The sequence below is a fragment of the Struthio camelus genome, chromosome 3 (genome assembly GCF_040807025.1).
Source record: "Struthio camelus isolate bStrCam1 chromosome 3, bStrCam1.hap1, whole genome shotgun sequence".
Lineage (NCBI taxonomy): Eukaryota > Metazoa > Chordata > Aves > Struthioniformes > Struthionidae > Struthio > Struthio camelus.
In genome coordinates, this window is record NC_090944.1 from 43296506 (window position 1) to 43312477 (window position 15972).

The 15972-nt window shown below is 39.2% G+C and overlaps 1 protein-coding gene across 3 annotated transcripts in view; it reads right to left on the minus strand.

Moving 5' to 3' along the window:
* Nucleotides 1–4507: 4507 nt before the first annotated feature.
* FILIP1 (filamin A interacting protein 1) overlaps nucleotides 4508–15972 on the minus strand; it is a 111960-nt gene continuing 100495 nt past the window's right edge. For 2 of the 3 annotated variants that reach the window (XM_009689112.2, XM_068937571.1), the window contains 2 exons: nucleotides 14438–14661; nucleotides 4508–5337 (listed from right to left, as the gene is read on the minus strand). In XM_009689112.2, coding sequence (XP_009687407.1) covers nucleotides 14455–14661 — 207 coding nt within the window. In that variant the 3' untranslated portion in view covers nucleotides 4508–5337; nucleotides 14438–14454. The remainder of the gene's footprint in view (nucleotides 5338–14437; nucleotides 14662–15972) is intronic. The other variant, XM_068937570.1, reaches the window with a different exon arrangement.

Sequence of the window (15972 nt, forward strand, 5' to 3'; positions counted from 1 at the left end):
GGGCACAGCGTGAGGGGGTTGAGTCATCCTGAGAGCTTAACTAGGAAGGGGGGGCAATGAGAGCACCTACTTCCCTGTGGAAAGGAGAGGGAGAAGGGTTTGTCCCATCCTGTACGGCCTAATGACATGGATCTGCCACCAGCCTCACGAGTTCTTGTCAAGCCTTACTGCCTCTGAGCAGACCCACAGCTGATGCTTGCACAGCCTTTACAAGCACAAAGAGGCTTGTCTTGGGTCAGGAGGGAAGGCAGATGAGACAGAGAGATACTGAGAGTCTGCCTACTTCTTTTTAATCTCTGCGCCACTTCTCTCTTCCACTTCGGTTCTGTGAGCTGTAAGGGCACGGTTAAACTAGGCATGGGCTCTGTTGCTGTTGGGGAATGGCCTCATTAGATAGTGGTGCAGGGCCGTGGGCCGCAGTGATAGCGACGCTAATGGAGACACTGATGTGGTACCATCTCCGTGTGAAAGAGGCAGAAGAGTGGGGCGCTTCCCAGAGGGTCTTGCAGAGAGGCCCTCCGTCAAGGGAACGCAGCAGGGATTTGTATGAGAGTTTTCCTTCACAAAACTTCAAACCAACGTGCAGGAGAGACATTTGGCGTAAGAGACCAGACTAAATCCAATCTGAAGAAAACTCAAATTACTTATAATGGAGATATGCAGAGCCTCAGCACTTCAGTGTACGGATCTGCTCCTGTTGTATCAAATTACTTGGTAATGTAGTCCTAGCCAGCCACAAAGGCTCCAGATAAATCTGAGAAAAGCGTAAACAGGGGAGAAATGGAGAACTTCCTCTTCCTCTTTCCATCCCAGTGGAATCTGCTGCTTTTATAATGCTGTCAGATTCTGAGCTGAACAGATTTAAAAAGGTGTGGCTAAGTCCTAACGTCTAAATCCTGGTTTTCGGGTAAGTACTGCCATATTAACAAAGCAACAGGGGAGCGTTCAAGCTAATCCCTGCTTACCCAGTGTATGATGTGAAACAGAAAGAGGGAAAGACTATTTAGCCTACCATACAGATCAATGGGCAGTATGACCAATATTATTATTGGCCAGTTATAGCTATTTCTTTCCAATTAATTGTATTCAAGTCCATACGCTCATCCATATGTTTGGCCTATCCATAGATTTTGCAGCAGAACCACTAGGTTAATTAGAAGCATGATTTTTCTCTTTACCAAAATAATTATATCCTCAGTAATTATATCCTCAGTGAGGATGCAATCACAGAGTCTATCTTACTTCTATTCTTTAGAGAAATAAAGGATATCAGCACAAATACTTTATAATATTGGTTTTACTGCAAACTAAGACCTTGGATGGATGTTACTGCACAGGTTTATGCTAAGGCAAATTCATTTATAGTCAACAAAGTAAAACTAACAAATTTCATGGTCGCAAAATTTTACACTGAGGTGGTGCGCGATGCAGTGATTACACTTCACATTGGTCTGTGTGCAGCTATAAGAAAAATGGATATAGAAATAAAAGAAAAATACTTAAAAAAATGCACTTAAAATGTTCCTTTTTAAATATGTGTAACAGCAGGCTCATTTATTAGTTAATAATTAACTTAGCAATGACTGCTACAGAGCCATGGTACGTAGTCAAGACCTCAGCGTGTTACGTTTATTAATCTTCAAGGTAAGGAAGAAGAAAACATGTATTAGATAACCTAAGCATAAATGTTAAATTTTCAAAATTTTAATTTAGAAACTGAAGTCTGATTTCAGCGGTAGAAATACGAATGTAATTGTAGTTAATCTGAAAGACTACCGAGTGGCATTTATTTTTTAATTGTATTTCATTAAGCCCCTCAAATGATCTTCTTCTTCTGGCACTTATCCAATCCCACTGTGCACTTATTTCTAGGAAAGATTTAAATAACTAATACTCATTAAAATAAAATCCAAATAAGTAAAACTTTATGCTGCGTTAAATCACTAATGTATAAAACAGTCAGCTCTTTAAAGCAAATAAAATGCATCAACTGCTAAATAGATTATTTTAGTGAGCAAATGTACCTTTATAAGTAAAAACAAGCCTTAAATTCAAAGTCATCTTCTTAGAAATAAATGTTAATGTTCAGAGAAAGAGATAAAACTCAGCAACTCACAGTAGGAAGCTGAACATTCAGGACAACAATGTCAATTTTCTATTTATAGTTTGTTTTCTACCTTACAGGTAGTTCTACAAAACAGGTAGTTTTATCTCCTCTTTCTGTCTAATTTCGTTTCAAGATGAGGCAAGTATAACACTCTCAGTGACTATAAAAAAGTTTTTCTCTAGAAATCAAAGCACCTGAGACTTTTAATAGGCTTAAACTTTTTATGTTATCACATCTAATTAGACTAACCCACACTTTTCAATCCTCTATAAACAGTCTGTGTTCTTTAAGAGAAAAGCAGATTTTTTCATTGATTTTCAATTGCTGAAAGTTACCAATATCGATAGCCCAAGCTAGCCTCTACACTGTCTTAGTCTGAAAACACTTTATGATTTTTTCCTTCGAAAAAGAGAATAGTTGTAGAATTAACCACATTTTAAATCTCTACTAGTAAATTTTATGCAGTGTCCCAAACTATAGGCTAATTATGTGGCTAACACACTTTCTTTACTCACTTGTTGTAGATTCAAATACAAATTAGGTCATGTAAAAAATTAACCAGGAACATTAATGCATTGGAAGTACACCGTTCGAAGCACAGCGTTCAAAGCACCCTTTGCACACCTGGGTTTCACCCTCCTGGCATTTTGATGAAATCCATAGCTGCTTGCCAGGTGTCAGATCAGTCACAATTTATTATTCTACCTGCAGAAACCATTATCAACAATGAAACAGTATATACCACTGCTGCTCTTGTATGGCCAGTGTGACCAGCCTCCTACTCCAAAGTGACGCAGTTCATCTAAAATATTTTAAAAACTAGACGGGTTTCAAATACACCACAACTACATTTATGCTTTAAAAAACTTCATTTTCTAAAGCTTAAAATCTTAATGTGTTTTCAGAACCATAAATGTGTATTTATTTATAAAACAAAAGGGGAAGATTTATACATAGACTCACACTAAATCAGATTTATATTAAAATCTAGACAAGGAAAAATATTTTCTACCTTGGCTGAGACCTTTTAAATCAAGCCTCAAGTTCAGAATAAGGTTTTATTTATGTTTTACTCATGTTTAAAAGTGGAAGTTTATTTCAAGCATGTCACTGTGCCTTTCAAATAGCTGGCAATTTCATTCCAGATGAGCTCAGTGTAGTTCTTAATATGGACAGGTTTTGAGGCAGAAATAACGCTTTGAAAATAGAAGACCTGGGTCATAACTAGGGTCATTCTGCTGCACAGCCAAGTGAAGTAAGTGGAACATATTAAACGTGACTCACCTCAGCCATATTATTCTCTGCAAGCTGGGATTCTTTTTGACTCACTCTAAAACATCATCTACAGACACAGCTATGTTATTGGCATAAAGTGTTTGCTCTAAGAAAAAAAACACACTCCTTAACAAACTTGGTGTACCAACTTAAGTCCTGGTACAGGCAAAATGTTCCTCTACAGGGAAATGGTGTAAGCTGTACCAACAAAATGACTCTTTTGCAAGTATAAGCAGCATTTATTGTTTTAGACTACTCAGAATAGTCATACTAGTGAACTTTTTACAGTGCAGATAAACCCCAAGGAAGTTTATACAGGCCACTTTACAATTTGAGCATTTGCTGCAGAACTCTCATCTAGAAGGAAAAATAGCTCCCATGGCTGGAAAGAAAACTCAAACATGAAGATCAAATTGACTACATACCAATGCGTTATTACAGCTTCAAAGATGAACTGTTCTAGTCATCTCAGTGGGACACTGAGTTAATGCACTTTTTCTGGCATCCCAAGTCCTATCTCCCGCTGCAAAGCAACATTGTTTTATCTTTCAAAAAATACAAGTCACTCTGTTCCTCCCAGTAGCTTCTACAATAAAAAAAATCTGCAGTATTTTAAATATGTCAGTGATTTAAACTAAAAATAATTCATTATAGACTACATAAGAAGAAAAGATCTTTTATGGGTTGGATCTGGCTTTATATATAATTCACTCAAAAATCACTTTAGGTATAGCTGCCACAGAGCTTTCCAGATGCTATTGGAAAAGCTACAGCCACCAGTGTAAAATGCTTAGTTCAGCATACGGCAGAGTGCATGGCATCTCATTTATACAGTCGTATTAGTCTTGCACTAAATGTTCTGATCATACTGAGTTGACATATTTGCCAATGCAGTGAAAGCACAAAGTTAGAAACAATTACATCATTAAGTGCTTGGTGACAGATTCCTCTTCGTATCATAAACAATATTCGAATCGGTTTTACTATGTCTATCACTGTGATCCTACCCTGAAATGTCAGTCAGAAAAAGCAAACGTCAAATTCATACTTTCTGTCCCTATAAACAAATATATATGTGAATACTGTCAACCTTAAGAAATTAAGAGTTAAAATTCAAACACTTGATTACTTTTGCATAGTTGTGAAAATTTATTAATTACAGCGTAATGAAAATCAACTCTTTTGGTACAGGCAGAAGTAAAAACATACATTCTATAGAAAAAAAATCACAGCTTTAAAAACTGGCTTATATTGTTTAAAATGAGTAACTCTGGTTGCATTTCAAGGAATTGGACTTTAATACTTAATTTTATGCCAAACCATCACGCAGTGCAAGAAATATTCTGCAACAGTACAAATTCTATACAGCAGTCTTCAGAGCATTTAGTCTCACAGAATCATAAGGTGGCAAAAAATTTGTGCTGAGTACTTTTCCCATTTAAACATTAAATGTTGCTGAAGTTAAAATTTTACTTTCTTTACATACTCTCTATTACAAAAATATCAAATTGCAAATTTGACAGTGTATTCTACAAATAAATGCGCCATGGACAACAGGAATGGCAACTTTGGGACAGTTACATTACAAAGTGTATTATAAAAATAAATTATATAGCAAACAACAAACAAAATCAAGCACGTGCTTTAGGCTTTGCAAATAAAAGTGAAATTCAGCTGGCAGAAAGACTGCTACTCTGTCTCTGACTAGGTACTCTCAAAATATCAGCAAGGCCATTCATTCTTAAAGCTCTACCAAGAAAAAATATATAAAACCTAATGGAAGCAATAAAATACTTCCGTGAATTATCAGTAGCACAAGTGACCCTGGTGTTGATGGTAGAGAGCTTCTACAGTGATCCATCCAACTGGTAAGGAGGGTAGTGCACACAGAGAGTATATATTGGGGGTAGTATCTCATCTAGAGTTCATGCGTAACTGATGAATGATGACACTTTCTAAAAGAAAAGATAGCAAAACGTTTGGTTTTATGAAACTGTAAATAAAATTACAAGTGCCTTTAAAAAAGAACAATTACAACGAAAGTGCAAAGCATTTTTTCAGAAACATCTCGTAGACGACAGATCACTGTTTGGTAAGAACTGCTCTGGCTAATGCTATGGACAATGGGAAACCATATTAGTACCAGGCTAGGGCTCAGGAGCCCTGGGCTCCCTCCTCAATGCCAACACTAACGCTTGGTTTTCCGTAAGGAAAAGGCATAGTATAGTTACATAAATTAAATCATAGGCATACTAAGGTTCCAGTCCTACATCTGAATCAGGACGAGGAGGACTTGAAGTTGGGACTCGTCAATCCTATCTGAGCAAATCCATGCAAAACTTGCTGGTCATTTTGAAAGGAGGATGAAGAAGACATTCGGGGTCATTTCCCATTGTGGTTGAAATTTGACTTAGAAATCGATACTGGTTTTGTCCATATATATACATTGAAGAGTTAGGAGCTAGCTGAATCAGGTTTTCCAACAAAGAATCGTTTTATTAGAAAATCTTCAATTAGTTTTACTCACAGGTAGTAAAAAGTCCACTTGAATTTTGCTGTTAACTGTAACGAGGATAAATGTCAGCCACAGTATGCAAAGCCAAGTGTATATTTAGCTCTTCAAAGGCTGGATTTAAATTTGCCACATGTGTAATGGAAGAGATCCCTGATCCTGATTAACCTCTAGGCTCTGCTGAAATATTCAATAACAATGACCTGGTCTTCTGTTTTTCGATCTAAATATACTCCTCTTATCCACAGATATTTTTAAATAAGAATTTAGCTATCAATGACATTGTCAGTGTATTTTTTTCTAAAAAGATATATTTTATGGGTTTGAAATAATACAACTGTACCAATGCTAACTAGGAACATATAATAATACACTTTCAGAAATACTCATTCCTGTAATTGAAATTTTTTGTTTTCTTTCCTGATACTTTCCTCTCCTAATAGTCTGAAGATTTTTCAAAATTTATGAGACGCGAAAAAAATTATGCTCGTCATATCATTATTCCCTTTCACTTTTTTATTAACTTGTGCCTTGGTCTGGTTCCTGAATAATATTTGCAAGATGTTTGATTAACTTATATTATACACCAGGAACCTGCCACTAGGTGGCATGTTCTAATTACATTATTCATGCATGTTGAATCAGAAAAGCAGGGCAAAGGCAACATTCAAGGAAATATGTTAAGGCAAATGAAATAACAGAATTTCCAAAACAACAATTTTTTTTCCATTTAATTTATCGTTAAAAAATGATTTTCAACAAGGCATCTATACCTGCTCTCCCAGATTTGAGCAATGAACCTGAAAGAGCCACAAACTGTGTTAAAAATGTATCTTCACAACCAATGCTGTTTTTAACTTCAAGCTCTTGATGAATATATGTAAAAAGCTGCATTTACATAAGATGAGATTCTAATCTCAGGTGAAATTTCCCATTAACTTCAATGGGAGTCACACGAACTCTCTAAGAAGCAAATTGTTCTTAATGTTCACTATGTAAAATAGAAATAAATACAAAGAACTTAGAAACAAAATCTAAAAAATAAATGGGTAGCAGAAAAACGTCATCTTCCCTGTAAAGGCTCGATTACTGATTGAACAGCAAAACTACAGTGGGTTTCTGAATCCAAGTCATCCTCCTATAGACCAAATATAACAATTATGCAGAAGAGAGTACATTAATATTAAGAAATCAAGTGATTTCCACTTTTAATATTCATTTCTTCATTAACTTATCATACACAGATGCATATGTATGCTTAGTATTTTCTAACAATTTGTTTTGTATTGTGTAAAAATGCACACACACACACACACACACACACACACACACACACATATATAATTATATACTAGTTACTAAAACAGATATCCAAACAGTTATTAGCCTAGAATTTTAGAACGGTAGACTCTGTCAGAGTTTTGTAAGACTAACCTTTGTAGGAATATAATTTTTTTCTATAGGATATGATTATATAGATTTTTTTAGGATTATAGATCTGAACATTTACAGGATCAATAAATTCACTTAAACAAAAATGAATGTATTTGAATGATAGGAAAAGAGAACACAGATATAAAAATGCTAATTCTGATTTCACTCTGACTGATGTAAGCCAGAATTTCTCAGAGAAATACATCATTAGCACCTGGCTATCAAAAATACCAATTCATATAATGAAGCACATCAACTGACACTTTAACATATGAAGTTAAATTTCTTCTTATACTTCATACAAACAAATGACACAAAAATGTATGTACCACAGACAACACAAGTCCAAGTGACAGAAGTAGAGAATTATACATCTGTATTTCCTTTTTTAAAATCCTGCTGAAAAGAGTTCTTATACCGAAGAATCATTTATACTTGAATCTTGTCAAACGACAAAAAAAAATAAATCCAGATGTGATCCTTTACGGTTTTGTTCTCAGAGCTGATAGCTCTCAATCTGAGAGTAGTTAAGCCTGATTACATTTTTCCAAAAAGCCAAGTAAGACTAGTGTCTAAGTAGCAAGAACGATTCAAAGTGTAGCTAACATCTACAATGACAAATGCTGGATGCAGTTTTGCCCGAGAGAGTGCAGTTAACATTGAGGGAAAGAGAATAATTCACACAGACTTAAGGGAGAAAAACATTCCCCTAAATGAAAACAAGTTCGAAAGATGAGCTCATAGGGACTCCTGCCAGCAAACTACAGGTTTCAAACTGACTCAATGAGATCAGCCACTGATGTGTGATAGCGACATATAATTAGTCTGAAAATTGTCCTTACAGTTGCAGCTTTCGCTAAAAAACCCTGAAACGCAGCAGGACAGTAGCCTACCCTCTTTAAAGATACGGTTCTCAACTGGTCAGAATCACTGAATAGTCATGTAAATACTGAGCATGTTTGAGAACATGTGCAACATATTTCAGGCAGTAACATACCATCTGGCATCTAACTGGCATGACTCAACAGATTAATGTGACTTCAGAGATTACTCACATGATACTAATTACTATATGCTGTAAGCGGTTTGAGGTTTAAACAGGGTAACATGCATACTCTATATTCAGAAGAGTCACAGAGTGTTACTTGTTTTTTTGAAAAATCACACTAATGGATGTCACAAAGAGAAAAAAAGGTGGGCAAAAGAAATCAACATCTCCCTGTTTCTTTCAAGCTATTGTTTACTTAGCATGTTTAAAGACCTGAGACGAATCCCCCAGGGACTATAAATAAAGTTCTTTGCTCCCTCATTTTCAATCCTACTTACTCAAATGAATTGCTCTGCTAATGATTACGTTAGGAATCATTATATGTATGCATATATGTAACGATAATTCAGGTGATAGGATCTAACCTGGACAGCGCAGCGAAAAACTTTCGTTAGGAACTAGATTTAAAATCACACAGATCAACTGGAAAATTCAGGGCGCACCCTTCTCAGTCAGTGTATGCTGATCGGTATCGGCTCATGCTCTTCCCTCCTCTCTGCCTTACTGCTGCCCCAAGTTGTAGGTTCCCACTGCTGGGTTTGAGCTATCACTCCTGCTTGCATGACTACACAGGCAGCCAGAACAGAGGGCCTCTCAAGCTGACATTGAGCCCCACCAGAAAGGCAAAGACGAGCTGTCAGCCAGTCCCGATCAAGCTGAAGTTATGGCTCTACCAGCACCAGGGAAGGAGCAGAAGTCAGAAGTTAGCAGCACTGCCACCCTCTTTCTGGTGTCAGCATGAATATATATTAGCTGAAAGCTGCTATAGACCAACTTCCTTAGCTAATGGGACGAGGACACAGACTGCAGCCAGGGAAATTCAGATTAGATACTCCAAAAAGTCCTTTGCAGTGAGGATGGTCAGACACTGGAACAACTTGTCCAGAAAGGCTGTGGAATCTCCTTCCTTGGAGATACTCAAAACTCGACTGCACAAGGCTTCGAGTAACTTCATCAGTCTTTGACGTTAGCCCTGTTTTGAGCAGGGGGTTGAAACAGAAGATCTCCAGAGGTCCCTTCCAACCGAAATTATTCTGTAATATTATGATTGTGACAATGTAGAGAACAAGAGAGCTGAGACAGACAGACAGAGACAGAAACAGACAGAGAGCTGAGACCTTGTGGCTTGATCATAACACTGCACAGATATAATGGGACATTACTGAGACATAAAACGGCTTGCCGTCAGACTTTTTTCACAGACAGAACTTCTGAGGCACCAGTGGCCATATCCAAGCAAGGTCTTTGGCACTGCTGTGACTATGGCATGCGGCAGGATGGGCAAAGGGCAGCTTTTCGGCTACCTTAAAATGCTCATGCCACTATGGTCTCACTTTTGTGAAGCCAGCTATCCACGTGAATTCGTAATTGCGTACTCGATACCTCGTCATCTTTATCACTCACGAGGAGAGTGATAACTCAGAACAGGATCCAGAAAAACCAGCACGCTGAGCAGGAAGCCACCTAAATAACAGCCAAGAAACTATTCTGAGGACAAAGTTGTAAATCCTGAATTCTGGGCTTCTCTGAGATTTAGGTGTCTTTTTAGGTGTCATTGCCAGAAGCTCCTTCCTGTGCTGTGACTGCAATCTGCTCATGAAGTAAGCTGATCAGGCTCTTTCTCAAGATTTTTTAAAAAACTGAAAGATATTAAAGGACTAAGAAAGAGGTAGAAATTTTCCCTTCTGATACAAATATGCCAGGTTCAAATTTCACCTCTCCCTAAAAGGATTCAAATCCATATCCTCCCGCTTTCAAAAGACTACTGCAACCATCGAGATTACCCTGGTTTGGATGGATTTTGCTACTGAAAATGTCCCACTTCATAACAAATAATAATAATACAGAGAAAAAGGGAAAAGAGAGAGAAAACATGATGATTACTAATTCCAGATGATCACCTGGGCAGAGGAAGCCCTCGTTTACTGCATTCTAATCCAGTCATGTAAAATGCACAAGAAGCAGCCCTGCAAATAGAGGCTAAAACTGATGTTTTCCCCTGGATTTGTGTCTCACAGTTTGAGTCTTTGCTGCCTAATGAAATCTGAGGTCTGAACAAAGCTTGTCCCTGGGGCATTTCTGACATCACTCTCTTGTGTTGGTTCTTTGATGTCGTATAAGCGTGAGCTCACGCCACATTCTTTCCTGCAGTGCAGGCATTGTTAAGGTCTTTCTCCTCTTCTCAGTCACCCTCTTCATTAAACTGGAGGAACTTCTTATTCTAGAGGCCCCTATTGCTTTGTCAGATTTGGCTGAATGTGGTTGAGGGGTTCAGTGTTATTCACCAACAGAGGACAGATGGAGGGATGGATAAACACAGACAGTCTCATCTTACAAGCCTTCTTTTCACGGAAAGCCAGGCTCAAGAGCAGCCTTTGGAACAGGGACCAGTCTGGCGCTCCCTCCTACTAGTTCTGTACCCTCACCGCTCAACTAGTCTCTTGTTTCTGCTCAGTGAATAGCAGAGCACTCCATGTGAAAGAGTACAGCCTTTATAGGAAGGAATGAGAATGTCACCCTCTTTCCCCCTCAACTGTCTCTCCATGCTACTGGCAGACTTGGTTGGAGCTAATGTGGGTTTGAATCTCATTAGATATCGGTGAGAAAGGGAGCCTCTCTCCAACCTTTGAAGGAAGGCTTCAACCAAGAACTGTTTAAAATAAGCAGCACTGCACCTACATTTCTGTGGTACTTGATCTCCTAGGAGGCATTCATGATTCCACAGTCACTTCAGAACAGCCACTGGTTTCCTACACTTCTCTCTTTCCTTTTCTGGCACAAGAGTCTGAATACCACTGTGGAACTGAGCTAGGTTAAATCTAGCCTTTATGCTTTTCACCAGATTCTTTTGAGTTCAGATCAGTTCCCCAGTTAATTTCCAACACTTGGGCCATCTCAAGGGACAACTGTATGGAAGAGAGAGCTGGATTGGCTGGAGGTGATGAAAAGACAAGACTGCATCATTTGACTCCAGTGGTGGGTTATACGCCGACGTGAAGTGACAATGAAATTGCGGCCTGAATTAAAGCACTGAGAGGAAAGAAAAGGATACCTAGATTACGGATCTCAGGTTTAGAGGCTGTAGTGCTAGCTAAGTCAAAACTGAAACATTGCTAGACAAATGACAGAGGCATCTCCAGGCAAGGTGGTAGCTGTGCTGGGGCTTTACATATTGTATTTAGAATTGGTTGTCTCCATCGCCCTTTGGAGCTGACCGTGAATGAAGAACTTTACTACAGTCACTAAACATAAAATGTCTTCAGATTCAGAGGAAACTCCAGGATGATAAAAGACAATTATGCTTCACCTTTTAAGACTTCTGAACCATATACTTTCTTTTTGTACAATATCATCACCAGAACCTTCTTCTGCATTTATTAAACAAGTATCTCAGGTGAATTAAAACAGATATTAAAAAATAATGAGTGCAACTAAATATATATTTTCAGTTAGCAGTTAAACCAGTTGCCTGACTCCAACTCTTTGGACTTCTGTTGGGTTGGCTTAGGAAGTAAAAGTTCCTTTTTGTTGTGCTGCCCCTGGGAAAAATAACTGGATCCTTCGTCTGACCTGTCTGGAATTTATTGAGTCTGTCTCAGGAAGCCCTACTGACCCTACAAAAGTAATTCCTAGCTTGCGCCTTCAGTTCTGGTTCTGTTGCCCTAGTTTACGTGCCCTGGATTTCAAGTTCTGTAAGGCTGACTTGTTTCTTCAGGTGAATTAGTTTCTCAGATCTCATCCAAAACAAACAAATTTTTCAATTACAGGCACACTTACCATATTGCCCTGGGTATAGCAACAGTTAACTACGGAATAGCTAGTTTTTTTTTAGAAAAAAGATTTGAAAAGCAAAGCTTAAGCCAGCTGTAGTTCATCACTGTATCGAGCCACATTAGCTTGGGGCTCATGTTTGCAGTATTATTTAAATGACTGTTCTGAACTGAAGGCTTGCTTCAGTGCCAGTATTTAGAGTGCATATGCAGCTAGAAGCTCATAATAACGTGTTTTCTTCAAACATCTGCTAAAAAGTCTGTGTTACGGTAGGAACAGTAAGATCTCAGCAACAATTTATTGACAAATTGAGGCTTTAAGTGATAACAATTAGTTGAGAGAATCTGATGTATTTCTGGCATTGTTACTTACGTTGCTTGCTAATTCCAACTTCCAAGTTTTATCCAAAATACCGGGAACAAAATGTTATGAGAAATGATACTAATATGAGTCTGATTTTCAGATATCATGGAAACCAGAACTTTAAAATTAACAGGTATTGCAGGTGCTACACACATGTGAAAATTAAAGCCTACTTCTTTTCAGATGTGATGGCAGCTTTTACATCCTGGACACAATACCTTTCACGCGAATAATAAAATGCTGGCTTTACTCTGGGATAATGTACATATGTGGATCTTAAACAGGAGAGCAGTGCAAAGGGCTGACTGAAGACTAAACATTGCTTGGACTGAATATAATTTTGCTGACCTTCCATAGTAGATTCTTCTATCAAATCTCTCCTCCCAAAGAGAAAGCCATTTAATACTTCACCCGGTGGTGCATTTTCTTTTCTGTGAGCTGTATTTGTTATTCATCAATTGTCTTCCTGTCTTTTCTTCTGAAACCTATTCCCAACCACTGGGTCCTTTATAGCTTGCCTGAATGGTAAAGTATTATACAAGTTTTAAAACTCATGTTTATCAGTCTGCTCAGCTCATTTTTTCTTGTTTGTAACTTTCTTCTCTGGAAATTGATCACTTAATGCAAATGCCCTGAAATAACTGTAGGGTTATTAAACAGTCATCTGCATCCACACCCATTCCCATGCTGAAACGATTCCTTAAAGCATGCTCCAAAACGCAAACATGTAAACAAGGAAATCACAAAGAAGAAAAAAAGAGGTGGATCTCCATGGTACTGTGGTCCGTATTTAAGAGAAACCTATCGAACAACTGAGCATTCAGAGTAACTTACATACCAAGCCCTGTCTCTTTCACTGTCTGTACCTGAGCTGTGTTCTTAGACAGCAGTTTCTGCCACTAGCAGTCTATGTTAAGGACTTCCCATAGGACAGAAGGATGCTTAGCAATGAACGTTTATATAACACAATTTCCCCTTATGAGGAAAATCAAAAGGCTAATGAAGACAATGGAATGACTTGCTGCATAGACTTTAGTGGTCTTTGGAGCAGGCACAAATGGACTGTACTGACTTTAACTAGATCAATGTTTCTCAAACTTTTTTTTAAAGACTAACCACCTTTTGGCTCACCTGCCTTTCTTTGACTCCTGTCTTGTCTCAGTCTCCCCAAGTCAGAGAAGTGAGACCCGGCTGTAAGTACTGACTACAAGTCTTAACCCCACCTTGGAAGAAATGATCTGCTACCTAGTACTGCTGCTGCCTAACATTTTGCAACCTCCCAGCCTCCCTACCCCCATGAATTTTTTAACGCCCTTGATAATGTGGCACAAAACAGAGAAACACTGATTTAGACGAGAGGTTCGTAGAGAGAGGGTTGGTCACATGGTGCCGGTCCTTTCTCTTTCCTCTCCCTCCCTCTGCTGAGAAACTAGCTTTTATTAAAATGTAACATCAAACATACTGTTCCCTAGCATTGCTTCCCTAGGCAACCAGGTCTCTCAAAAGTGTGAAGTGACCAGAAACAGGAAGGAAAGTGCTCCATGCAGTAGCCAAGGTGGAAGGTGATCCACTAAGGTGCAAGACAATCTATTAAAACAAACCAATCTATCTACAGTCTATTGTAGTGACCAAACTACCCACAATTTCATAAAAAGTGACCAGTTCTGTAACTAAGAATTATCCTGCACTGGTGTGGTTGCCCGTTCTCGCGTCCCAGTCTGAAAGCATTCCTGGGGTACCCTTGTCTTCCTGATGGCTTTGCCCCCCTCAGTTAAGAAAACAAAAGGATGTTGTTAAATTAAGTAGTCAATGCACACACTCATTAGTTTGTTATCAGCTGCAGGACTTAATTAGTATATGCACACATTAGCAACTAAACAGACAGGGGGCTGACTTCCATGGTAGCAGTAAAACCTGCGTAACCTACCCCCTCAGCCACTGCCATCAGCCCTTCCCCCCGCCCAGGGAGGTAGAGCTGCTGGCTGAAGACTTCTTCAGTTCTATTTTCATAGATTGAGTCTCGGCACGAGGCTCGAATTTTGTCATATTTCCTGCTCCTGGGGCTGCCACTACTGGCTTTCCTGCTTTCATACCTTTTGACACAGGAATGCGGGTGGGTGTAGGTCTCGAGGATGACCCATCCTGTCCTGTCTGCAAAAGAGAGAGAGAAAGAGAGAGAAAGAAAGAAATGACATGAGCTGATGACTTTTTCTTCTCATATATGTTCATCTTACACATTTTATTGGATCACAAGCAACAGTGTCCCAAATCACTCGCGTTAACAAATCAATGTTCGCATCTGGAACCTGGGAGCAGCAAATCCTGCTAGAGTGGCAAATACTGCTAGAGTAGGGCCCAAGGTACAAAGTCAGAATCAAACTAGTTTTTCAGAACTGAGGTCCAGTGTTTCAGATCAAGATGCCATAAGGATGGGAACCCTGCAAAACTCCACAGCACAACACAATGCAGACTGCATCAGAGGCTACCAAGACTCTAAGCTGCTGGATGCACATTAGTATTATGCACAGCGTTAGCATGGGCCTTGGAAACAGTACAGCCATATGAGACATTTAATGCTGAACCCAGACTAACTGCCATACTTTTAGACCTGTTGCAAGATTTCTCAGCAGTGTAGGCAAAATTGAACTATGCTTCCCCAAGGATGTTGGACCATGACTGGGGCCATGACTTATTTCTGCACTAGGAAATACAGGTGTAGAGAGGGTGAGCAGGGCTGGAACAGAGAGACAGGGCAAAGATGTGGGTTTCCTTTTCCTGTTGCTGTGAGAGGAAGGGATGTGCAAACCGGTGCTGCTGTGGTGGAGAGCTCACCCCTTTGAGCAGAAGCGACAAGTCGATGAACTCCAGCATAGGTAAAAGAGGCAGCCTAACCTTCCAGGGATACCTCAAGGCAGGGTGGAATTGGGCATTTTACTCACTCTGCCAACCTGCTGCCCACCTAGCATGCTCATCCTCAAGTCTGGGGATTTCAGGAAAAAAAAATGGCCTGGGGCAACCTTTGATATTTTATTCTCCTGGATGGAATACAGTTGAGCACCCCTGCCCTCTGCACAGGGCTGGCAGACACAGCACAGCACCTACCAGGGAACTGGGCCCTTCTGGAGTGCCAGCTGGAGGCCAGGCACGCTGTCCTACAGCCTTGAAAAGGGCAATTAATACATATGTTTAGGCAACTGAATCCCACTCTGTAACCATACAAGCAGCATTTAGACAGAACAAGATTTAAAAGGCTAACTGGTCTTTTCTGCCTCCATGTTGGCCAAATAACATTACACGTACTCTGCAAGGCCAAAACTGGAAGTTACCCTTTACAGACTACCACATAAAAAGAATACTTACAGCCATAACACCTGGGAGAGGAAAATGTGTTTTGCCTTCTGCAGTATTCAGTATAGACAAAAATGTTCATAGTGACAACCTCAGTGTCTCAGCTGAATTGCA